The sequence below is a fragment of the Ochotona princeps genome, chromosome 17, assembly GCF_030435755.1.
Source record: "Ochotona princeps isolate mOchPri1 chromosome 17, mOchPri1.hap1, whole genome shotgun sequence".
NCBI classification, from domain to species: Eukaryota; Metazoa; Chordata; class Mammalia; order Lagomorpha; family Ochotonidae; genus Ochotona; species Ochotona princeps.
Window position 1 is genome coordinate 38,725,928 of NC_080848.1, and position 24,166 is coordinate 38,750,093.

Consider the following 24,166-nt stretch of genomic DNA (forward strand, 5'->3'; position numbering starts at 1 on the left):
TGGCAAGGCCCCTTCACTAGGAGTTGGCTCAGGTGCCCAGGGAGAGATGGCAAAGCCCGTTAGTACAATCTGGAAGAGAGGCAAACAGGCACACTAGCTGGCCAGGCTGGGGGTCAGCAGGCAGCTGCCTCCTGATTCAGGGACCCTTTGTCACCAACGGACCCCTCTGACAGAGGTCCAGGGGTGACAGAGGCTGAGACTCATCTCTGGAGCCTGCAACAGCCTGTCCCCCAGACAGACACATCCTGTCCACCCAACCCCTGCAAAGACAGGCCTCACACCCACTCAGGAAGCTTTGCGTGGGACATGCAGCACATCCTGTGCTAGCCTACCTACTCTTGGGGGAACCCCTGGAGGAACCCAGGCCGTGGGTGCCAAAGTGTGCAGCAGCACGCCACCCAGAACCTCACACATGCGCAGGCCGGGGAGGTGGTTGTCTGCTCACAGGAGTGCTTCTGTCTGTACCAGCACGCACACACATATGCACAACCCTCGCCATACGACAGCACAGAGGCCTCCAGAGTGCCTCTTTTGAATCAGATCGTGGGGTCTGTTAGCAGTTTTGTATCCAGACTTTGTCGACTGATGAGACAGTAATCACCAGTTCAAGAGCACCCACCGAATCTTGCAGACCAGATGCCCCCCACCCCTTGTGAGCGGCGAGCAGGGTGGGGAGCAGAGCCTGTCGGATTTTGTTCTTCCAACAGCCCGGGAGCAGCTGCACTCCCCGCCTGACTTCAACCTCTTCCTCCTCCAAAAGAACCATGGGAAGATGTTAGCCGCCTCTCTGCAGTTGCCACCCTGGCCAGTGGGCCAGGGTTGGGGCAAGGAAAGAAGGCCTCCTGCAATGAGGGAGCACTCTGCAGAAGCAGGGGCAGGTGCAGAGGTCACCTCCCTCAGCCAGTATAGGGCATGGCTATAGCAGATGCATCAGGCAAGCCAGGAACAAGGGGTGAGACAGAGAGCAATCTTAGGGGAAAACTAAGAACCCACGCATGGTCCTGCCCCCCTAAAAACATCACGACTTGGGGCATTTCTCAGGGGCATGAAAGCAGGCAGAAGGGGCCCTGGCCCACTGTCCCATTTTGGACCTCAGTGGAGAAACCACAGCAGGAGACCAAGGTGTCTTCCAAGAGGGATCATGAGGGAGTGGCTCAGAACTGGGGGAGCCTTCCCGGCGGATGCCAGGAAGGGAGTGCGTGGCAAGTACCGGGGACCTCTATAGTAGGACACAAATGATTCAGCAGCCCAGTACCCCACAAAACAAATGTCATACAAATCAAGACAGATGGGCACGTGAGAGAGAGGAGCTAAGAGATTGACGCAGTCGGGGAAAGAATGTGGGCTTGGCAGACATAGCAGCATTGTGTTCTGACTCAATAATATGCCAACTGGGTGGCCCAGGGCAAGGGCCTGCTTCTCTCCATGTTCAGATTTCTCTTTCCCTCTTGTATTGTTAAAAAAGATGTATTTATTGGAAAGGCCGAGAGAGAGCTTCTATCCACTGGTTCATTCCTCAACTTGCCACAAGGGCGAGGGCTGGGCCAGGCAGAAGGCAAGAACCTAGAAGTCCATTTGGATCTACTGTCATGTGGGTATAGGGGCCCAAGCACTTGGGCCATCTTCTGCTGCTTTCCTAAGCATGTTAGCATGCAGCTGGATCAGAAGGACAGCAGCAGCCAGGATCCTCACTGGCATCTACATAGTATGCTGGCACACCACAGACAGTAATTTAACCCACTACACCACAACACTAGCCCCTCAGTTTTCTTTCTTTAAAGTAGAAATCAAGGGCAGGCATTTGGTGCAGCAAGATACTATTTGGAGGGCCTGGCACGGTAGTCCAGCCTTGCATGCGCCTGAATCCCATATGGGCACCGGTTCACATCCCGGCAGCCCTGTTTCCCGCCAGCTCCCTGCTTGTTGCCTGGGAAAGCAGTTGAGGATGGCCCAAAACCTTAGGATCCTGCACCCACGTGGGAGACCTGGAAAGGCTCCTGGTTTTGATTCAGTTCAGCTCTGGCCATTACGGTCACTTGGGAACTGAATCAGCGGATTGACAATCTTCCTCTCTGTATATTTGACTTTCCAATAAGAAATAAACCTTTTAAAAAGAGATGCTATTTGAAAACAACAACAACAACAAAAGAGATACTATTTGAAATGTCTGCATCCCAAGTAGCCTGGGTTCAAGTTCCGGATCTTCTTGTGATTCCAGTTTCTTGCTAATGCACACCCTGGGAGCAGTAAGTGATGGCTCAACCAGTCGGGTCTCTGCCATCCACAGGGGAGACCTGGATGGAGTTCTAGGCTCATGGCTTCATTCTGGCCCAGCCTTGTTTCTCCTGGACAATGGGGAGTGAACCAGCAGCAACTAAAAGATTTCTTGTCTTGTTCACATCCATAAAAATGTAAGCAGGAATAAGCATGAACAGAACTGGCAGGGCGCTTGTGGAGAGATGTGAAGGAGGCATGAAATACACGGAGCTGGGCCTGGCACAGTAACCTAGTGGCTAAATCCTCACTTTGATTCCCCCGGGATCCAATATGGGCGCAGGTTTGCATCCCAGTTGCTGCACTTCCCATCCAGCTCCCTGCTTGTGGCCTAGAAAGACTGTAGAGGATGGCCCAAGGCCTTGGGACCTTGCACCTGTGTGGGAGACCTGGAAGAAGCTCCTGGTTCCTGGCTTTGAATCAGCTCAGCTCTGGCCATTGCAGCCAGACAATGGAAGAGTTTTTCTCTCTGTATCTCCTTCTTTCTGTATGCCTTGCCAATAAAAAAAAAAAAAATTAAATCTTAAAAAAAATCTGGACTATACTAAACTGTCCAGGACCTCAAACTCCCAGTACGGAAACAAGCTCCCCCATTGCAGGAACGATCTCTGGAACTTCTGGCCCCTGCTTCTGGGGGAGGGGAGGGTGGTTCAATGGCACTGCTGATGGAGACCAGGTACGGACGCGAAACAGATGTGTACTGGAAGGACCACGTCTTGTTAGGAAAACGAGAGACCTGCTGACCCACGGCAGACAGTAAGTATGAGCAGCTCTGACCAACACATGGCCAGTCACTGGGATATGCAGACCCAGGGCAGGCTGGGAACAGTGAAGTGTTCCTTCTAGTCTGCTTCCACTTAGCATGGCATCTCCTCCCGGCTGACCAACCAGGAGAGCTCTGAGACTCCAGGTGGCTTTACCTCGTTCTTGTGATGGACAACAAATCAGCCAGGCCTCTCTCGCCAAGTCCACGGCTACCCTAGGTGATCTCTGGTCCTGGACTCCTAGACTTGAGACTGGCAGCTTCCAGAGTCCTCTTCCTGGCCTTGGGGGGAGCTTCATGCTGGGCCACTGCCTCACCCTCTCTTACTTCCATGCGGTGGTCTGGCCACCAAAGCCCCAGGCAAGTGCCACTTCCGGCACTGCCTGCAGAGGTCCTGCCTTCCGCTCTCCCTGGAGGCTCTGTTCCCGTTTCACCAGCTATTTTGCTTCCTCGGCCATCTGTTCCCTCCCTGTCATCTTCTCTCTGCTTTAACCTTAACCGCTACTTCACTGCAGATGGCACCAAGCAGATCCGTTCCTGACACCCTTCACAATACCTGCCCCCTCCTTTTCTTCTCCAGCAGGTGGACAGCTCTTGTCCTTCTCCAGGCTCTGATCCTGAAGTCACAGGAGCTGGATTCACCCCACAAGGTTGCCCCTCGGCTCCATCTGCCATGGGTCAGCAGGCCTCTTCTGGTCCCTTTTCCTAATGAGACTTTGTCCTTCCAAACATGGCCATGAACCTCACCTGTATCCAGTACACGTTTGCTCTGTATCCCTAGCTGATCTTTATCAGCAGTGCCGTTGAACCCCCAGAAGCAAGGGCCAGAAGTTCCAGGGGTCATTCCTGCAATGGGGGGACTTGTGTACATGCTGGGACAGTTTCCTCTGGAAAAACAAATCTGAGGACTCCACGACAAGGATTTGTCCGTGTGCTGGCAGGACAGGAACGGAACCGAAGCATATTTCCAGTGTTGTCTGTCTTCACAGCAGGAAGGGGGCGGGGGACGACACTACACTGCTGTCCTTGCTTTTATTCTAGCCACTGGTGAACAAACGCTTGCATAGGCTTGACTTAGCAACTCCCTGCCTCTCTCTCTGCCAAGGTAGCATGATGCCTTCCTAAAATTCCTCCTCTTGGCTTCTCTTGCACAAGACCAATAGCTTCTACGAGAGAAGCTGCCCAGAAGCTCCTAACGAAAAGCTCTTGAAGGCCAGATTGGTTCCACTAGACTTGACTGCAGGATCTGGACAGAGTGGGCTGGGAAGGTTGAAAGTCCACATCTGCCCCTGAACTGGAGCTAAGAAGCCACACTCCCTCTCCAGCAGCAAGGAGGACCTGGGTCATCCCTGGGCCATTCACTCCTCTCCCTCTCTAATGGGGCCTATGACCAACAGCCTCAAATCCTGTTCCTCTGAGAGGGAGCAGAGAGGGAGTCTGCTCACATGTGGCCACATCGAGATCCTCTGTTCAGCTGGGGACACTCTGGATTCAAACCCATCAGTTACCTGATGACACCAAGGCCCCCATCACCCTTCATTCCACAAAGGAGAAGCCTCACTCAGCCACCAAGAGGACAAAATGTATCTTTCTGGGTTGCAGGACTTAACCTAGCTGGTTTTGAATTATTCAGGCAGGGTATTAACTTATAAATGAGTGTGTTTGACTGATTTTGTGGTTGATGTATAGATAAATTCTAATGAAAGACAGCTACAAGATTTTAAATTATTAATTAGACTGCCACTTAACAAAGCCTATTTGGCACTCTCTTTCCTTGCTTAACAAGACAAAGTTTAAGGGAAAGCTCTGTATTAACCCAGAGGCTCTTAATTTGCATTCTGTTTTTGTAACTCTAAAAATGAAAATCATAGATTTCCAACTTGAGCAGGCTGCTTCTGGCGACCCCCAGGCCCCAGTAGGCTGCCCTTCCACCCACGACTGCGGGCCGGCTGGGGCCTTCCTTGCCTCGCCTGCTGCCTGCCTGGCCTCTGTCGACGAGGAGTGTGTCTTCTGTATGCCTGCTTCCGCCAGGGTAGGTGAGGAGATGGGAAAGCAGGCAGGGCATACATCCCTCTGGGACTGTTCTGGCTCACAGAAGTGGGGCTGTAGCCAGTACAATCTGTCCATCCAGAGGCTCAAGGTTCCTCCACCCCCTAAAAATGTCCTGCCAGGGTTGAGTTTTCAGGGGAAAGCAGAGAGTTCGGCACTGAGGTGCTGATGTAATGCATGAAGTCACTGCTTTCAAAGTCAGGTGAAGGCTCCAGCACCAGCTGCTCCACTTCTGATGCAGCTCCCTGCGAGAGCCCGTAGGAGCACAGAAGATGGACCGCATGCTTGGACCCCTGCCCCCAAACAGGCTCCAGCCATTGTTGTCATTTGGGGAGTGAACCAGCAGATGATTCTCTGTAACTGTGCCTTGCAAATAAGTGAAATCTTAAAAAAAAAAAAAAAAAATAGGAAAGCAGACCTGGGACCTCAGGGTCCCAGGTCTCCTCTTGCCTTCCTCTTCCTCTTCTGAAGTTTCCTAACCACGGAGCCTTCTTAATTCCAGCATCAGGCCCATGAGCTCTTCCCTGTGCAGAAAGGCCAGGGTATTTCTCTCTATCCCCTTTCCTGAGGCATCGGAATGCTGTCCTTTCCTCATCCTTCCAATCACTTTCCAGATCAGAAGCAGACCATCCAGCTGCCTCAGGGTTTTAGAAGGGCGCAGCAGCTGCAGGACAGGAGGGAGGGAAACTGGCACCAGCTCTCCACGTGCAGCATTCCCGCTGGGTGTCCTCAGGAACAGGCCTAGCAGCAGAGGCCCCAAGGGCGCCTCTGTAGGCACCAGCTGCAGGCAGTCTTGGTTGGCTTTGGGCACACACCTAGCACCCACCCAGACCATCTGTATCCTGTACATGCTTGTGGAAGAGACCACTCCCAGGCACCAGAAACCTGAAAAACGCCCAGTGGGGGACCCAAAAAGAACTCATTTGTCCTTATAAAATCTCAGCAGCTCGCTCCGGGCCAGCAGAGGGCTTCTCCACTCCCCTCAGGCCAAGGCAGGCACAAACCTTCTTGTGGGTGGCACCTCTCTTGCCAGCCAGGCAGAGCAGGGAAGGAAAAACAGCCTGTGTGGCACACACACTCATGTGACTGCCAAACCTCCAGTGGCCGCTTCTGGAGCAGGCTAAGGAGCCTCCCCCACTCCCTCCCCAAGGAGTGGGGCCCAGAATGCACCCAGGGCCTCACCCAGATTGGAGCCTCTGGGCCGTGGGGGTGGGAGAGGCTCCTGGGGCACCTGAAGGAACCCCCCACCCCGTGTGGGCAGCTCCCGGGCTCCCTTTTAACTGTCCAAAGACAAAAGATCAACAGGGAAATAACCATATCAGCTCTTATCCATCACCTCCAGCACAGACCTGCAGCCCAGACGTAGCAGCCTTTTAAAACTGCCTGGGAAGCCTTGTGCCCATGGGGCAAGTTTGCACGCCAGCCCCAAGCTGCGCAGACCCAGACCTGCCTCTGAGCTGAAAGGACTGCTGGCCCCTTTCAGCAGGGTGCAGCCAAGGAGCAGCGTCCATAACCCGCCCTGCTTTCCCACACCATGGCAAAGAGCAGCGCTGCACCCAGCCACGTGGACGCAGACCATAAGTCACACACAAGTTTGTGACTACTCCCACATGGTGGGCCATCAAGACCCTTACCCAGCCCTTTCTGCCCCCATCCCCCCACCAAAGGCTTGCTTTCCCCACCCACCTGCCCGACCCACTTCTCTCGGCTTCTCCCCTTCACCCCCGCACTTGCTTTTCCCCATCCATCTTGGGGTTCGCTTCCCTCTCCTGTTCCCCCATCACTGCATGTCAGCCGCCTCCCCCTGCCCGTTTTCTCCTTCCCCAGCCCGCTGTGAGGTCAGAATGCTGTGCTTACGACACCTCGGTCTGTTGCCATGGAAACAGGGGCGGATTAAGGCTGGAGCGTGGAGCGCAGGGATCAGGCCCCTCTGCTACCTGAGCTCCCGCCTCAGCCCGCTCCCGCAGAGCCCGGACCGCCAGCCACTGGAACCGCGCCGCTCCTCCGAGGCCGGACCGGGGCCAGGGGCGAGTGAGGTGGAGTGGTCCCTGCGGGGAGTCACAGCCCGTGGGACTCGGGACGGGGACAGAGCCCCAAGCAGCGGGTGGCTGGCCGGTGCGCGCTCGGGCTCCCGGGTGGTCACCTGCCCTTCCTGGGCCCCCAGGGACAGCGCCCTGAGCGGCAACCACGTGGGGGCGCGGCGGGACTTCCCCGGAGCACCGCGCCAACTTTGCCGCGCTTGGTACCGGGGGTCGCTAGCTGCGGGGGACGCGGGGGACGCGGGTGAAGCGAACGCATAGCCGGTTCTCCACAAGTTGAGCCTGGTGCCGGCCTCACACACTCGTCTGCACTGTCTCAGCGTTCGCGTCCCTCCGCTTCAGGCAGAGGGAAAGTTTGGGCAACCATCCCTCAGGCGCTTGCCGCTCCCCACCCTTCGCCGCTGGGGATAAGGCGTCCGTGCTGCGCGTGGGGAGCCAGGGCGCGCGCCGAGAGCTCTGGCAGAGGTTGGTGACTTGCTGCCGGCTACTCGGGTTGGACCCGGCCCCGCCGAAGCGACCGAAGTAGGGGCAGGTGCCGGCACAGGGAACGCAGCCTGCAAGTGCAAAACTTTATAACGCTAAAGCGAAGGTCCCAGGAGGCAGGCTCCCCTTCCACCTCCCGCCACCCACTGTAGTTTCACGCTAACCCCCGCCATGCCAGATTCTCTGGTATGGCCTCTTCATCATGCAGCGGACCCGGGATTTCGTAACCGGCTACCAACAGGAGCCAAGCCCCGGCGGCAGCCTCTCGGTGAGTGCGTCCGGCAAAGCCCGCCAGTCCGCCAAGCGGCTGCTTCCCGGAGCCAGAGCTCCGGAGCCACACGGCTCCCGGGCTCGTGGCTCTGTCCCGTGCGCATCCAACTCCAACTTGCCCCTGCGGCTCCAACTCACCTTTGCGAAGCATGTTGGCCGCGGGGCCGCCGCTCCGAGGTCGGCCTAGGTGCGCTTCCCTTCCGAGGTCCAGATTCAAATCCCTAGGCGCCAGTTGCAGTTAATCCGAGCGCGTCGAGGCGGGGGCAAACCCGGGATCCGCTTGTGCCCGGCGGCCCGGCCCCGCAGGGGCATGGTGAGCCCAAGCCCCGCGCCGAGGACACCGGCGCCCGCCCGCAGCCGCGGCGCTGCCCGGCAGCCCCGGGGCGAGCGGTTCGTTTCGCGCAGCCGGAGGCCTGCTTTTACCACCCCGAGCACTTTGCAGGCGGTTTTGAGGGGGGGGGGCGCGGCCCCCTGGCCCGCCGGTCACAGCCCCCTCTTCTTCGCCCCCTCGGGCAGCCGCCGCCGCGGTTGCTGCAAAAGGGCGCTCGCGCGCACCGCCGAGCTCCGAGGAAAGCGCCCAGCGCGCGTTTGCAGGACCAAGCGAACGGCGGAGCGGGGCGCCTCCCTTCCTCCCCCCGGCTTCCCCCACCTCTCCTCCTCCTTCCCTCCCTCGCTCGCTAGCTCGCTCCCTCCCTCTCCGCTCCCCGCCCCCGCTCACGGAGCGCCTCCCATACAAAATTTATGAAAGTGCTCTCAGCTCGCGGTGCCGAGTGCCGTCCTATTCCCAGGGCAGCGGCGCTCAGCCGCGCGGCGCCGCCTCCCAAGGTGTTTTCGCTGCGCCCGCCCCCGGGGACGATCCTTGTGCCAGCGTGCGTCCGGCTACCTGCCCCAGCGCCACTGGCGGGTCTTCGGGCAGCTGGAACGCCCCCCTTCCTGGCCCCGCGGGCTTCCCGAAGCCTGCACCCGCAGCCCAGCCCCCGCCAGCTCGCCCTTTGCGGCTGGAGGTCACCGGGAGAGGCAGCTGGCTGCGTGCGCCCTGCCGACCGGCGGGGACGGGAGGACAGCTGCCCCGAGTCCGGGTCCCAAGTGTGTGTTCCGGCCCCATCTCCTGTCCGACCAGCGCCCCTTCCTCCTCCCAGGCTCGACGGTTCTTGCCCGCCCGAAACAGCTCAGGCGCACCCAGCCGCCCCGCAACCCGCGCCCCAGAACACTGTTCTTTTTCAGGGGGTGGGGAAGGATAAGGGGGCAGCCAGCACTCCGGGAGGCCCATTTGCAAATTCCAGACAGAAGGGAAGATCAGAGCGGGATTCAAGTCGGCTACCTCCGCCGGGAGGTGGGGCGGTTTCTGATCATCCTCTGTGCACCTAGACCCCACCCCACCGGCTGGAAAAAATGGAGGAGGCATCGCTTAGAACGCGGGTCCCTCAAGGGGGCTGTGAGAATGAGCACAGGGAAAGGTTCAGGCCTGGCAAGATCCTGGGTGGAGGCACCCCCTACTGGCCCGGGATAAGAAGGATTCTGAAGGAAGAAAATGGAATGGGCCAAATTATGGATTTATGGAAAGAGTTTTGTCAGGTGTGGCGCACAGCTGTTCCTGGAAGTTCAGCCCAAGAGGTCCTTGTCCTCACGGAGTTTACACTTAGGGCTCGAATGAGGATGCTCTGAGCAGGTGATCTGCAGCTGAGACCCTATTGTCTTCTCCTTGAAGGGACACTTGGCATGACAGCAAATTGAGGGCAAAGGGACCATTCCCAATTGGAGACTAGCACAGTGAAGCTGATATTGAGCTTCCAGAAGCGTGTGGTGTGGTGGGTGAAGAGAGACCCAATGACATCACAGGGAGCAGGTGTTTGGTGTAGACGGTACCCAGGGGAGGGGTGTGGTATTGGAGCACATCCTAGGCTCCAGAGTGTGGGTCTCTGCCACCCACCCAAGAGGGAGTTAAGAATGAGTTCCCAGCTCCTGGGTTCTGCCCAGCCCAGCCCTGGCTGTTAGTAAGGCACCTGGGGAGTGAACCAGTGCCTTGGAGCTCTCTTCTTTGGCTCTGCCTCTCAAGAAATAGGCATTTTAAGCTGTCCCAGAATGTGATGGAAGTTAGCATGTGGTGCCTCAGTCAGGGGGGCCGAGGACAGCTGGGAGACAGAAGAGGTGTCCCTGGGGGCCAAGCTCCTGGGACAAAAGGGAAAGGGCCTTCCAGGAAGAAGATGGGGTACAAACACCCACAGAGGAGGGGTACCCCTGGTCCAAGAATAGAGAAGGCTTGGCTCCTGCAGGGGTGGCCTGCCTTCTCTTGGCTTCCACCAGCTGCTTGTCCACACTGGCCAGATGTCCTGCCCAAAGCCCTGCCAGGCAGAAGCCAGAGCCAATCCCCATGCCACAGGAAGTAGCAGAGCATCTCTGCGTGTCAGCTGAGGACCAGGGGCTTTGATTAGATTGCCCAGTGTCACACAGCACATGAGCCATAGAGCGTGAGGATGAAACAGGTCGTACTAATTCTTCTCCCACCCCCTCAAGCCTACCTCCCTCGTGACCCCCCACCCCCCAGACTCCGGCATCTTCGGGCGACGTTGGCTGGGACTGGGCGTGAGTGTGAGAAGCAGAATTATTTCAGGCTTGAACAAGGCCGGTGCTGCCTTGGAGTCCAGCCAGGGGGTGGGGGCGCTTGCAGGCGGGTGTTGTGGTATAATGTGGGGGTGCACCGTGCCCGTCTTCTTGTCAGGCAGTCATTACTCAGCCTGCTGAGTAACTCCGGCTGGGAGACCCCCACAGCCGGCTGAAGGCGTGCTGCGCCCGAGCTAAGCCCCCAGCGTCCTCCCCACCGTAGGAGTTTGGGGAGCATCCTCACTTGGGTGTCGATGTCCAGTTCCCCAGAGTATCACCTGCCCTTGCAGTGGGGCTGCTGCTTTGGCAGGTGGGCTATGGGGCCTTCATCATGAGCCAGCCCTTGGCCCCAGGAGAGCAGGGGCCTGAGGCATGGAGCACTTGCTGGGCAGGAGCCACTGCTGAACTGCAGCTCATCTTTGCCCCCTCTGCAGTGGGAGCTGAAGGTGCTCTTGCCCTGGGCTTGCCACCCTACAAGGGCAGGGGCTGGGTGACAAACTCCTCCTGCCCAGCCCTGCCTGCCAGGGTTCTAAGAATGTCAGTGTCTTTGTAGGGGCTGGGTGCTGGCCCCTCTAAGCCCCACTCCCACCACCACCTGGCCGCCGGCTATCTCAGCTGCTCAGCTGCTGGCTCCTGGGCTGCCTAACCTTCCGCTTCCTCCAGGCAACCTCCCCGCCAGGGCCTGTCCCAATGCTGCTTATTTTCCCTTCTTCCTTCACCTTAATTAGGGGTTTCCAAGCAGGGAAGGCCTCTCAGGGAGCCAGAGGCCACAGAGCTGCCTTAAAGAGCCAGTGATGCTCACAGTGCTAGCCCAGGGAGCCCAAGGGAAGGAACCAGGGGGTGCGGTGTGGACCGTCAGCCCTGGGGTGGGGGTGGCAGGAGCTGCCCTTTCCTTGGGCAGACATAGCTGGAGGCCAGGCCTACGGAGGCACTTTGCAATTGTGAAGGTCATGATTCTCTCTCTGTCTCTCTTTTTCTCTCTCTCTCTGGGAGTCAGCTTTCTCTTTGGCCCCAGGGCCCAAAGGCAGCATACACAGGACTAAAGTTTGCCAGAACCCAGAAGATTTGGGCTCAGGCTGCCCCACTGGCCCAGTCAGGAACTTCTCCCCGCACACGCCAGTGACACACACACACACACACACTCCAGGATCCGGGGTCTTCCTCTTACAGGGTGGGTGGTGGAGGAGTCAAGGACCACCTGGGCACCCCAGATACATCAAGGCCGAGGTTGCCCCGTGGGGTACTAAGTTCCACCTGTCAGAACGGAAGAGTCCTCCGAGGCTGGAGATCCCTACAGGCCCACCTGGCATGCCCAGGAAGCCGCGTGTGCTCCTCCACTAGGAGACCCGGGACCTTGCAGGGAGCTGACCGGTGGGACGGCCCAGGTCCCGCCCCGTGAGAATCCCCGCCCCTCGCCGACCAAGCGGCGATCGATCGCCAGGTCTGCGCTCTCCGCGCTCTCCTAGCGCTGTCTTTTGGGTTCCCGGCGTGAGCGGGCGGGTGATGGCGGCGCTCGTGGTGTCTGAGGCGGCGGAGACCGGCGGCCGCCCCGGCCCTGGCAGAGGTGGGTGCAGCTGCGGCCTCCAGACCTCGCCTCTCGCGGCGTGAGGGAACCCCAAGTCGGGAACGGCACCCGCCCCCACCCCCCGAATGGCGGCGACGAAAGTCCTGCTGTTGCTGGCTACCCTAGGGGAAGTCAGCTGGGTTTTGGGAAAGTGGGGTCATTTTGTTGTTTTGCTGGTGAGATGCTCTGGAGACCCGGGAGCTGGGGGGTCTTAGTGGGAACCCCTCCCCCCCCAGATACTCCCGTGGCTGTAGGTGGACGGCCCAGAAATGGCCCCGCAAGAGGCCCTATTGCAGTGGGGCCTTGGGGAAAGAGGCCGTGCACATACCTGCCACTGAACCTCAGGACTGCGGCTGAACTAGGTGCAGCCCTTGGCCTCGGGGGTCTGGGTCAGCTTCTCTGTGATACACCTAAGAGGGGGCGCGCACTGGCCCAGCACCCGCCAACCACGGCCCCCCAGAGGAGGTCTAGGTGGACCACTGGCCCAGCACCCGCCAACCATGGCCCCCCAGAGGAGGTCTAGGTGGACCACTGGCCCAGCCCCATCAACCACGGCCCCCCAGAGGAGGTCTAGGTGGACCACTGGCCCAGCCCCATCAACCACGGCCCCCCAGAGGAGGTCTAGGTGGACCACTGGCCCAGCCCTATCAACCACGGCCCCCCAGAGGAGGTCTAGGTGGATCACTGGCCCAGCCCCATCAACCACGGCCCCCCAGGAGGTTCTAGATGGACCACTGGCCCAGCACCCGTCAACCATGGACCCTCCCAGAGGAGGTCTAGGTGGACCACTGGCCCAGCACCTGCCAACCAAGGCCCCCTAGGAGGTTCTAGGTGGACCACTGGCCCAGCACCCTCCAACCACGGCCCCCCAGAGGAGGTCTAGGTGGACCACTGGCCCAGCACCCGCCAACCATGGCCCCCCAGAGGAGGTCTAGGTGGACCACTGGCCCAGCCCCATCAACCACGGCCCCCCAGAGGAGGTCTAGGTGGACCACTGGCCCAGCCCCATCAACCACGGCCCCCCAGAGGAGGTCTAGGTGGATCACTGGCCCAGTCCCACCAACCACGGCCCCCCAGGAGGTTCTAGATGGACCACTGGCCCAGCACCCGTCAACCATGGACCCTCCCAGAGGAGGTCTAGGTGGACCACTGGCCCAGCACCTGCCAACCAAGGCCCCCCAGGAGGTTCTAGGTGGACCACTGGCCCAGCACCCGCCAACCACGGCCCCCCAGAGGAGGTTCTAGGTGAACCACTGGCCCAGGACCTGCCATCCACGGCCCCCCAGAGGAGGTTCTAGGTGAACCCAGTGGAGCTGAGCTGCTCCAGGTGGAGGCCCTAACAGTGGTGCCGGTCAAGTCGGCTCTCAGGACCCAGTGGGCCACACCACCGTCATCACCTGCCCCCGCCCACCTGAGATGTAGCCCCTACCAGGCTGCTTGAAACAACCTTGGGAAAATGGAATGATGATAGCTCCATTTGGGGGCAGACGTTGCAGAAACCCACAGAGGCCCTGGCGGAAGGTCTGGTATACAGCACTGGTTCAGTGTGTGTTCCGGGGGTGAGTTCACCACTGGCCTTTTCCCGTTCCCTGACTCGTTCCTTAAAAAGAGAAGAGGGGATGTTGAGCTCAACTGGATTTCCAGGGGAAGATGAATCTGGATTGAGGGCTGTGTGGGCTGGCTGACAGGGGCCAAGACGCCACTTAGCACTCCCTGAAGAGAGGAGCCATGATGTTAGGGTGAGGCCACTTCCCTGTCCTTCCCTGGATGCCCACAGTCCCGATGTCCTTCATGAAACCCATCAAGTGGACTAAAGGAAAGTGTGATGCTGCTTTCCTTTTGAAGTGAGTAGGAAGAGGGCGACAGGAACTCACCAGTGCAGGCAGGTGTGTGGGACGAGGAAAGAGGGCAGCCTCCTGGGCTCATACTTAGAACAGTTTGCTTACAGAGCTACAATCTGGGGGGGTCTCAGAGCTTGCAGATGTTCTAAGGGGGCAGGAGGCTGGGGGAGCAGGACTTCTTTCCAGACTTGGGTGGGAGTAGGGACAGGGCTGGCCAGCGTCTTGGGCTTTTTCCAATGTTGTTGTCTATCACGGAGCTGTGGTGGACTCATTGCTTCTCAGCCTCCTGGTGTGACCCCTGTTCTGCAACAGGGGTGAGCTGTTCCCCCATTCCTGAGCTCCCATCTGATTCCCAGTCTCCATTCCCTCCCTGTCCACCTCCAGAATGAAGCTGCAGGGGAGAAGAAGTGGGCCAGCTTCCTTAGCGCCTGCTGGCATCTGGGTCTGAAACTTGGTGGAGTTGGGGCTGTGGTCCAGGACAGACATTGACCCAAGCCTTCCATTCTTTCTAGGTCGGGGCCCTCGGGGCCGTCTGGCCAATCAGATCCCCGCTGACATCCTGAGTGACCCCCAGCTGCAGGCGGCCATCCAGGTCCTGCCTTCCAATTACAACTTTGAGATCCCCAAGACCATCTGGAGGATCCGACAAGCCCAAGCCAAGAAGGGTGAGGCCTGCCAGGCGCTGAGCTGGGTAGAAGGGTTGGGGAGCTTGCTGGGGCTGGGGGAGGCGGTGGTGCCCTCGCAGGCCTGCTGTCCCTCTGACCCTCATGTTCCTGCTGTGTCTTTCAGTGGCCTTGCAAATGCCTGAGGGGCTGCTCCTCTTTGCCTGCACCATCGTGGATATCTTGGAAAGGTGAGGCTTGGAGCACTGGACAGGTAAACTGAGCCAGGACACACTCCTCTGCCCTTCCACATGCCCTGTGTATGACAGCCCCGTCTGCCCCTGTCGCACTCTCTGCCCCTTTCTCTCCCTTAACCATCTGTCTACCCAAGGGAGACCAAGCCCCTGCATGGCTGAGAGCCCTGCTTATCCCTGAAAATCTCTCCCAAGTTTGGGAGAGTGGAAGGTGTTCCTTGCTGTGCCCTCAACATCGGGCCTGGAGTGGGCACTGGAACCTAGGGAGGAACCCAACTCTTCAGAGCCCCACCCTGAAATAGGTTGAGGGATCAGGGTGGGGGTGGTGGGGTCTGGCTGTAGGGCACCCTTAGGGGGGAGGAGGGCAGAGGTGACCGGAGGAAGGAGGGGCCCAGGAAAAGGCATTCACTTCTCCTTGTGGAACAAGTCTTCCCTCCCACCGCCCTTGTTCTAAGTTTCTTCAGTGCAATGAGCCATCCTTGGGAGGGGGTGCGCGCTCAGCCATCTGGAACAGGCAAAGGCAGAGGGAGGGGGACCGAAGAGAGGGGAGGTCATCTCGTGCTGGGAGCCTCCCACTTCCCTGCTGCTGCCCCCCTCCTCCTTGCTCTCCCCCTCCTCTGCCACAGACTCACTTCCCTGCTCCCACCCTCTTGCCCCTTGGGGATGCTCTCTGGGGCTCAGGCCAATTTGCATACATTTTAATCTATAAAAAATTAAGTGCTCTGGCTGACTCAGAGCCTGGGCTGCATCCTAAGGAGCTGAATAATCTGCTTCTGTGCACAGCCTGATTTGGGGAAGGGGTGGAGGAGGGGAATAGCTAACAGTGGCTTAGCTCCCCAGACTGCACCCTTAGGGGAAGAACTGGTGGGGGGGCAGTTGAGGGTGTGGGTCTCAGTCCCTGGCCAGCCTCCGAGGCCCTGTTCCAAGCATGGGGGGCTTCTGTCTGAGGGGAAAGCTGGGATTGCTGCTCTCTGTCAAGTCCAGGGGGGTGCAGGGTCTTGGCCACCCTCCCCCGCCCCCTGGTGATTCAGGCCTGGCAGCCGATCCTTGACGCATGAGGTGCGTGGGTGGTGCCATGTGCTGTGGGGGAGCTGTGCATGGGTCCCCCGATCCTGGGCACCGAGGGCCCTGCCGATGGGAGGGGTGGAGTGGGGGGTCCGGGTGAGAGGGAGGTGGTGCATAGCCATACATCGGTGCCCACACACACACAGCAGGAACAATCCGTGGGAGTGGGTCCCTGCAAGCGTGTGCACACTCGCTGCCCCGCATGGGCTGAGCCGGGACCCTGCAGGTCTACATTTGGCCCCAGATCTGCAGGGCTGAGGGCTGGGGTCCCTGCTGCAGCCCGGGTCCAGGCCACAAGCAGAAGAGTCAGGGTGCAGCCCAGAACCCCTCCTGCAGCTCAAGTTCCAGGAGCTGCTGCCAGGGTCGGGGGAGGCACAGCTGGGCGCCTCCTACTCTGTTGGCAGAAGTGGCAGCTGCCAACCCAGGCAGTCGGGAGAGGTAGGGAGAGAAGCGCTGGGCCCGAGACACCTCACAGAGCTAGGTCTCTTTTTTGCTCCTTGAGACACTGTGTCTTAGTGTCCTCCCTCTTCCCGCCCGCCCTGGCACAGGTTCACAGAGGCTGAGGTCATGGTGATGGGGGACGTAACCTACGGGGCCTGCTGTGTGGATGACTTCACTGCAAGGGCCCTGGGAGCTGACTTCTTGGTGCACTATGGCCACAGCTGTCTAGGTATGGCAACCCAGGCCCACCCCCCCACCCCTAACTCTGCATCCTGGCCAGCCTGCAGGGAGGCATGCCTTCTGCCCCCAGCCCCATCCCGCTTTGCAGACACTTGGTTCCTCCTGGCTTCTGGGATGGCCTTGGTCTTCCTGCTCTGTAGGTGGATCTTTCCTTCAGATTTGTTGCCTTGGAAACAATGCTGCTGTCCCAGATGTGGGTGTTTGAAAGGCTATTGGTGGTAGAGCCAGCCAGGCCCCAGCTGGGGGACACAGGAACCTGGCCGAGAAGGAGCTTCTAGGACACCTGCGACTCTCTTCCCAGTTCCCCAGTGCCCTCTGTCCTCCCAGGACCACCAGCTGCTCAGAGACTACACATCCAGCCAGGCCCTGTGCCCCTCCTACCTCTCAAAGTGTCCTCAACTATCTCCTTCTAGTCCCCATGGACACCTCTGCCCAAGACTTGCGAATACTGTACGTCTTTGTGGACATCCGGGTAGACACCACCCACCTCCTGAACTCCATCCGCCTCACCTTCCCCCCTGCCAGTGCGCTGGCCCTGGTCAGCACCATTCAGTTTGTGTCAACCTTACAGGTAAGGGAAAGGAGGATGCCAGTGTGCCCAGGCTGGCCCTCTGGCCCTGGCTCTCCATCCCCAGTCCCTTGCTGCCCATTGTCTCTGCAGGCAGCTGCCCAGGAGTTGAAAGCGGAGTACCATGTGAGTGTCCCACAGTGCAAGCCCCTGTCCCCTGGGGAGATCCTGGGCTGCACGGCCCCCCGACTGCCCAAAGAAGTGGAGGCTGTTGTGTAAGTGAACACAGGGGTCAAGTCCTGGAGACACGAAAGAGAGGTGCCTGGAGCTGCAGTCCCTGCCTGTCTTGCTCAAGGTCACACTGCAAGGCGGGGGGCCAAAGGGAAGCAGTATCTGAGGTGCATTGTCTCCCCCAAGCCCTGCCCACCGTCCCTCCACACCCCTGGGCCTGGGCTGGGGACAGGTGGCAGGGCCTGGTGGGGAGATGAGGAGGGACAAGAGAGGGAGGGGAACATAATTGGGGAAGATGGATGGGCACGCCCAGACTGCAGCCCCATTAATTTAGCATCCGGACAGCTAACAAGCAGGAGCCGTGTGTCTCCTGCCGCCTAATTATTTTAGGTAATGGAAATGCTTAATGTTGTGTGAATGCAGCCAGCCTCGGAGCCATCAGCTCCCCAGGCTAGGACTGCAGAGGGCAGCCCCATTCCCAGCTAATGGCCGGAAGAGAGGGAGGGGCCCTCCCTCCAGGACTTTGGGTACTAACCCCACAGGTCTTACTGCAGCCACACAGGACCATCCGCTGCCCTTTGGCCTTGGCAGTCCTGCCCATCACAGGCGTTCCCCTCCCAGTGTACCCCTCTGCGCCTGTGCCTATGTGATTGATCTCATGGAGACCTGCCTTTGGTGGCATCAAGACAGTACTGGAGGGACTCCTGGGGGTTGGCCATTCGTCTAAATGAGGGGTCATCTCAGCTGATTGTCCTGAGGAGCCTTCAGGGGCAGATGGCCTTCCACAGCCTCGGGAAGGACTCTCGAGGCTCTGTCCAGCCCGGGAAGCCGGGAGTCAGACCTCTGACACGTGACTTAATGACTGGACAAATTTCTTCACATCTCCAAACCTCTGTTGTGTCTTTTGTGGAAAGGGAATTCTATAGGTGTCTTGGAGGATCATTTGTTGGGGTCTATGTGAACCCATACCCGTCAGGTGCTTAGAGCAGGCCTGGTGCACAGAAAGCCCAAGTCCAATAAACTGCAGTTCTGCTCACCTAGTAACTGGGCCCAAGAGCTACTCTGGGCAGAGAATAGCTAGAGCATGCCCTAAAACCTCCCGCACAGCCGCGGCGGCCCCCCGGATGCTACTTCTCACTTCTCTCTTGGGCCTGGTAAGGGAGACTGTGTCCCCCAACTTCCAAATTTGGATCTCTGGAGCCCCTGGCGGCTTTCCCGGGACATCCGGATTTTCCTTGGCTCGCCTCTACCCTTTCCCCGGAAGGCTGGGGCGGGATGGTTTTTGTATTCTGCCTTACGTAACCGGAAGGATCTCGCGGGTGTCTCGTTCAAGCTCCTTATTTTACACGTGGGAAAACTAAGGCCCCCAAGAGGCGAGGTGATGATTCGTCCCAGGTTACACCAAGAGCTGGCAGCCCAGCCAGCTGAGAACTTGCCCATCTGAGCCAGTGAGTGTCTCTTTGTCCGTACCCTGTCCCTCTGATGGTCTCCTTCCCACCCCCGCAGGTATCTTGGAGACGGCCGCTTCCATCTGGAGTCTGTCATGATTGCCAACCCCGAGGTCCCAGCTTACCGGTAGGGGCTGGGCTGAGCTGAGGGGAGGCTGGGGTGTCCTGTCCCCGGGCCCTAGGCTCTGGGGCATTTGGACCCTGATATGGGCATTAGGCCCTGGGTTCCCAGGGATTCAGACTGAGATCTTATACCCCTCCCTAGTCGCACAGTGGTAATCCCTGCTGATGCCTCCGTTCCCAATGACCCGTATGGGGCCAGAAAACTCCAGAAGCCAAAGGGCCTAGTCAGGGAGATGTGTGAACCACGTGAGTTCCAGGAGTGGCTGTCCTGGTGACCTTGGTTTATTCCCTTGCAGGTACGATCCGTACAGCAAAGTCCTGTCCAGGGAGCACTATGACCACCAGCGCATGCAGACGGCCCGCCAGGACGCCATAGCCGCTGCCCGCACAGCCAAATCCTGGGGCCTCATCCTGGGCACTTTGGGCCGCCAAGGCAGTCCCAAGATCCTGGAGGTCAGCGCGACCTGTGGAGGGGTGGACAAATGGGAGCGCGGGCTGGGAGTGCCAGGGGTCCGAGGCATGGAGCTCTGGCCACTTGTTCCTGCTGAGCCCACCTCTGCCTCTCCCAACAGCATCTGGAGCATCGGCTCCGAGCCTTGGGACTCAGCTTCGTGAGGCTGCTGCTCTCGGAGGTCTTCCCCAGCAAGCTCCGCCTGCTCCCGGAGGTGGATGTGTAAGTTTTCCCATTGCACTCCAGCTAAGGAGGCCCAGGGCAGGGTTCCCCTACCAGCCCCCACACACCCTCAGGGCTGGAGTCAGTGAGAGCTGTGTTCATGACTATGACAAAAAAAAAAAAAAAAAAAAGACTTATTATTTGACTAATTTGAAAGGCAAAGAGAGGGAGAGAAAGACACAGAGAAGATCTCCTGTCTGCTGGTTCACTCCCCACCTGTCTCCCATCCAAGTACTAACCAGGCCCGACCCTGCTTAGCTTCCGAGATCAGACAAGATTGGGCGCGTTCAGGGTGGTATGGCTGTAGACCCCCTGTCTGCAATAGCCAAGATTGGGCCGGGCCAACGCCAGGAGCCGGGAACTCAACTGGAGTCCCCCGCATGCGCAGCAAGGACCCAGTTATTTAGGCCATCTCCTGCTGCTTCCCAGGGTGCCTGTCAGCAGGAAGCAGAACTGGGACAGGAACACAGGCACTTGGATATCAGTTGTGAGCATCCCAGTGGCATATTAACCACCCTGCCAAATGCAAACTGTTTTTTAAAGGTTTATTTATTTTTATTGGAAAGGCCGATTTACAAAGAGAAGGAGATACGAAGAGAAAGATCTTCCATCCACTGGTTCACTCTTCAAGTGGCTGCAATAGCTAGAGCTGAGCCGAACCAAAGCCAAGATGCAAGAGCTCCTTCCAGGGCTCCCAAGCAGGTGTTGAGTCCCAAGGCTTTGGGGTGTCCTCAACTGCTTTCCCAGGCCACAAGCAGGGAGCTGGATGAAAAGTGGAGTAGCTAGGACATGAACCTGTCCCCATATGGGATCCTGGCATGTGCAAGGTGAGGATTTAGTCCCTGAGCCATTCATTGTGCCAGGCCCAGAGCTGTTCCATTTATTGACTGAACTCGCCGTGGCAGGACCAGGATCCTGGAACTCCATCCAGGTCTTCCACATGGTGGCAGGTGTATAAGTGCCGCCGTCTACTGCCTTTCCAGATGCACTAACAGGAAGCAGGGATAGGAACCAGCACTCTTATATGGGATGGGGTGTCCCGAGCAGTGACTTAACCTGTTGCATCATAATGGAGGCCCACAGGGACCGGCACTGTGAATAAACTAGACAATAATGGCCCATAAAAAAGTTTTAAGTTATACTGAGAGTCAGACATACAAAGGAGATGCTATCTTGCTGCTCACTCCTCAGAAGCCTGCAGTGACCCCAGTGGGGCTGAGGCAAGGAGCCAACAACAGATCTCCCACATAAGTGGCAGGAACTGAATCCCCACTGCCTCCTAGGGCCACATCGGCAGGAAGCCAGAGTCAAAAGCCCAGGGTGATAGCCTAGTGGCTAAAGTCTCGTCTTGCATGCGCCGGGATCCCATATGGGTGCTGGCTCTAGGTCCGCCGGCCCGGCTTCCCATCCAGCTCCCTGCTCATGGCCTGGGAAAGCAATAAATAAATAATCTTAAAAAAAAAAAAAAGGCAGCAGCCAGAGTCAAGAAGAGGTTGTTGGTACTGGATCCAGGAATTGTGGTACAACATGGGGCATCTTAACTACGAGGTCAAAGGCCTGCTCCCTTTATTTATTTATTTATTTATTTATTTATTTATTTAAGGTTTATTTATGTTTATGGGAAAGTCAGATATATAGAAAAGAAGAAGAGAAGAAAATCTTCCATCTGATGATTCACTTCCTAAGCAGCTGCAACGGCCAGAGCTGAGCCAATCCAAAGCCAGGAGCCAGGAGCTTCTTTCGGGTCTCCCATGCGGGTGCATCCCAAGGCTTTGGGCCGTCCTCAACTGCCTTTCCAGAACACAAGCAGGGAGCTGGATGGGAAGTGGGACTGCTGCGATTGGAACCAGTGGCCATATAGGATCCTGGTCTGTGCATGGCGAGGACTTTAGCTGCTAGGCTACTGTGCTGGAACCTCCCTTTACTTTTCAAAACTTTTTTTTTAAGTTTTATTTTTTTTGCAAAGTCAGATATACAGAGAGGAGGAGAGACAGAGAGGAAGACCTTCCGTCTGATAATTCACTCCCCAAGTGACCGCAACGGCCAGTGCTGCGCCGATCCGAAGTAAGGAGCCAGGAATTTCTTCCAGGATCCCAAGGCGGGCGCAGGGTCCCAAGGCTTTGGGCCGTCCTTGACTGCATTCCCAGGCCACAAGCAGGGGGCTGGATGGGAAGCAGGATTGCTGGGATTAGAACCAGCATCCATATGGGATCCTGGCACGTTCAAGGTGAGGATTTTACCTATTAGGCCACCACACCGGGCCTTACTTTTCTCTCTTTTTTTTTTAAGATTTGTTATTATTGGAAAGCCGGATATACAGAGGAGAGGAGGAGAGACAGAGAGGAAGATCTTCCATCCGATGTTTCACTCCCCAAGTGAGCAAGTGAGCTGCAGCGGGCCGGTGTGCACCAATCTGATGCCGGGACCAGGAACCTCTTCCAGGTCTCCCACGCGGGTGCAGGGTCCCAAAGCCTTAGGCCGTCCTCAACTGCTTTCCCAGGCCACAAGCAGGGAGCTGGATGGGAAGTGGAGCTGCCGGGATTAGAACTGGCGCCCATATGGGATCCTGGTGTTTGCAAGACAAGGATTAGGCAATTGAGCCACTACACTGGGCCGTCTCCAGGGTTTTTAAAATAAAAGTTTTGAAAAGGCCCGGGGACCCGGCGGCGTGGCCTAGTGGCTAAAGTCCTCGCCTTCAATGCCCCGGGATCCCATATGGGCACCGGTTCTAATCCCGGCAGCTCCACTTCCCATCCAGCTCCCTGCTTGTGGCCTGGGAAAGCAGTCGAGGACGACCCAAAGCCTTGGGACCTGCACCCATGTGGGAGACCTGGAGGTAGGTCTGGCTTCAGACTGACTCAACTCTAGCCGTTGTAGCCACTTGGGTAGTGAACCAGCAGTTGAAAAAAAAAGAAAACCTTGGAGAGTCAGAGGCGTCATTAACTGGTTTACTGCCAAAATACCACAGCCAAGGGTGGACTCAGCCGAGACTGGCAGCTGTGGGTACAGTCCCCACCTCCTAGGTTGGTGGCAGGAGCCCAGCCACCCCTGTGAGCCTTGCCACCTCCCGGGAGGGTTTATATTAGCTGGATTCCAGAACCGGATCTAGAGCCGGAGCCGGAGCCGGAGCCAGAACCAGCTGTGCCACCTGTGTCCTGCCGTGGGAGGCGTCTTACCTGCTAGGCCAAGGCCTACCACACACCATGCCACGGAGTGTTCCTGTTCCCCAGCAGGGGTATGACCTTAGCCGGGAGTCACGGTTGTCCTTCCTGCTTTGCGGCTCAGAGGCCACACCAGCATCACGCTGGTCCTGTGGGAGAAGTCAGGGGTGGTTCGCACTTGAATTGGGGCAGGCACTGAATTTTGGTTCTGGGGTACTACCACAACCATTGCCCTTGGAAGGTCATGGTCAGGGCAGGGAAGCAGCAGCAGTGCCGCACGCTGAACGCGGCGACAGGCTTTGCTTCAGGGTCAGTGGGCCATGGGCCAGCGTTGGGATGGTGGTTGAAATGCCGCTTGGGGTACCTGCGGCCCTTGTGGGAGTGCTGCACTTCCAGTTCAGGAGCACCCAAGGCAGTGGGTGACGGAGGCCCAAGTAGCCAGTTCCCCACTGCCCGGGACGGGGGAGACTTGGACTGAGCTCCTGGCTCCTGGCTTCGGCTCTGCCCAGCAATGACCATTGCAAGCATTCAGGGAGTTAGCCAGCCAACTCTCTGCCTTTAAAAATCCTGCTGATTGTGCCTGGCACTATAGCCTAGTGGCTAAAGTGCTTGCCTTGCTGTGCCGGGATCACACATGGGCCCCAGTTCATGTCCCAGCTGCTCCACTTTCCATCCAGCTCCCTGCTTGTGGCCTGGGAAAGCAGTAGAGAATGGCCCAAAGCCTTGGGACCCTGCACCCACGTGGGAGACCTGGAAGAAGCTTCTGGCTCCTGGCTTCGGATCGGCTCAGCTCCGGCTGTTGCAGCCATTTGGGGGGGGGGGTGAACCAGGGGATGGACGAGCTTCTCTTTGTATCTCCGCCTTTATAATAATAATAATAAATCCTGCTGACTAATGGGCGTGTTGGGGACACTGTGACTTCCCTTCGCAGGTGGGTGCAGGTGGCCTGCCCGCGCCTCTCCATCGACTGGGGCACAGCCTTTCCCAAGCCCCTGCTGACGCCCTATGAGGTAATACCAAGTCCCCCACCTCTCTGGGCGAGGGGGCGCTGCACCTCCTCGCTCGGGGAGGTCTCCGTGGAGTGGGAGGGTGGGCAGCACAGCTGTTTCCTGGGGGCCTGCCGCCCAGCCCGCTTCGGTGTGCAGGGTGCGGGGCCGGGCCCGTACACACCTCCGTCCCCGGCTGGCTCTCCCCCAGGCGGCCGTGGCCCTGACGGACGTGCCCTGGCAGCAGCCCTACCCCATGGACTTCTACGCCAGCAGCTCCTTGGGGCCGTGGACCGTGAACCACGGCCGGGCCCGGGCCGCCCCGGGGAAGGTAGGGGAGCCGCCGCGAGCCGAGGGCGCCGCCGCGTGGCCACGACGGGGAGCGCAGGGAGCGGGGCGGAGCAAGCAGCGCAGGCGACGTCCTGATCCAGGTCTCGACCCCCGTGCAGGAGGGGTGCGGGCGCCCGAGCGCAGCGCCGGGGTGCGGGGCCTGCAGCTGCCGGGACGCGGAGGAGGCGCCGCCGGCCCCGTGAGCGCGCCGGGGGGGGGG

General features: G+C 58.5%; 2 protein-coding genes across 2 annotated transcripts in view; one reads left to right on the forward strand and one right to left on the reverse strand.

The window, feature by feature from the left end:
* RTN4RL1 (reticulon 4 receptor like 1) overlaps positions 1-8,561 on the reverse strand; it is a 77,089-nt gene extending 68,528 nt beyond the window's left edge. The window contains exon 1 of the mRNA XM_058675799.1: positions 8,017-8,561. Coding sequence (XP_058531782.1) covers positions 8,017-8,029 — 13 coding nt within the window. The 5' untranslated portion in view covers positions 8,030-8,561. The remainder of the gene's footprint in view (positions 1-8,016) is intronic.
* A 3,223-nt stretch (positions 8,562-11,784) lies between these two features.
* Positions 11,785-24,149, forward strand: DPH1 (diphthamide biosynthesis 1). The gene is made up of 12 exons (XM_036496104.2): positions 11,785-12,043; positions 14,397-14,549; positions 14,674-14,737; positions 16,354-16,475; positions 16,900-17,057; positions 17,148-17,269; positions 18,732-18,800; positions 19,093-19,249; positions 19,369-19,469; positions 23,562-23,640; positions 23,828-23,947; positions 24,066-24,149. Exons 1-12 carry the CDS (start codon positions 11,983-11,985, stop codon positions 24,147-24,149), a joined length of 1,290 nt encoding a protein of 429 aa, XP_036351997.2. The 5' UTR covers positions 11,785-11,982.
* Positions 24,150-24,166: the final 17 nt, after the last annotated feature.

Excerpts from the sequence above, each read along its gene's own strand:
- DPH1 (XM_036496104.2), top strand. The coding sequence starts at position 11,983 with ATGGCGGCGCTCGTGGTGTCTGAGGCGGCGGAGACCGGCGGCCGCCCC. Across the intron at positions 14,550-14,673 it reads ACAAGCCCAAGCCAAGAAGG|TGGCCTTGCAAATGCCTGAG; the intron begins GTGAGGCCTGCC and ends TGTGTCTTTCAG. Across the intron at positions 14,738-16,353 it reads ATCGTGGATATCTTGGAAAG|GTTCACAGAGGCTGAGGTCA; the intron begins GTGAGGCTTGGA and ends GCCCTGGCACAG.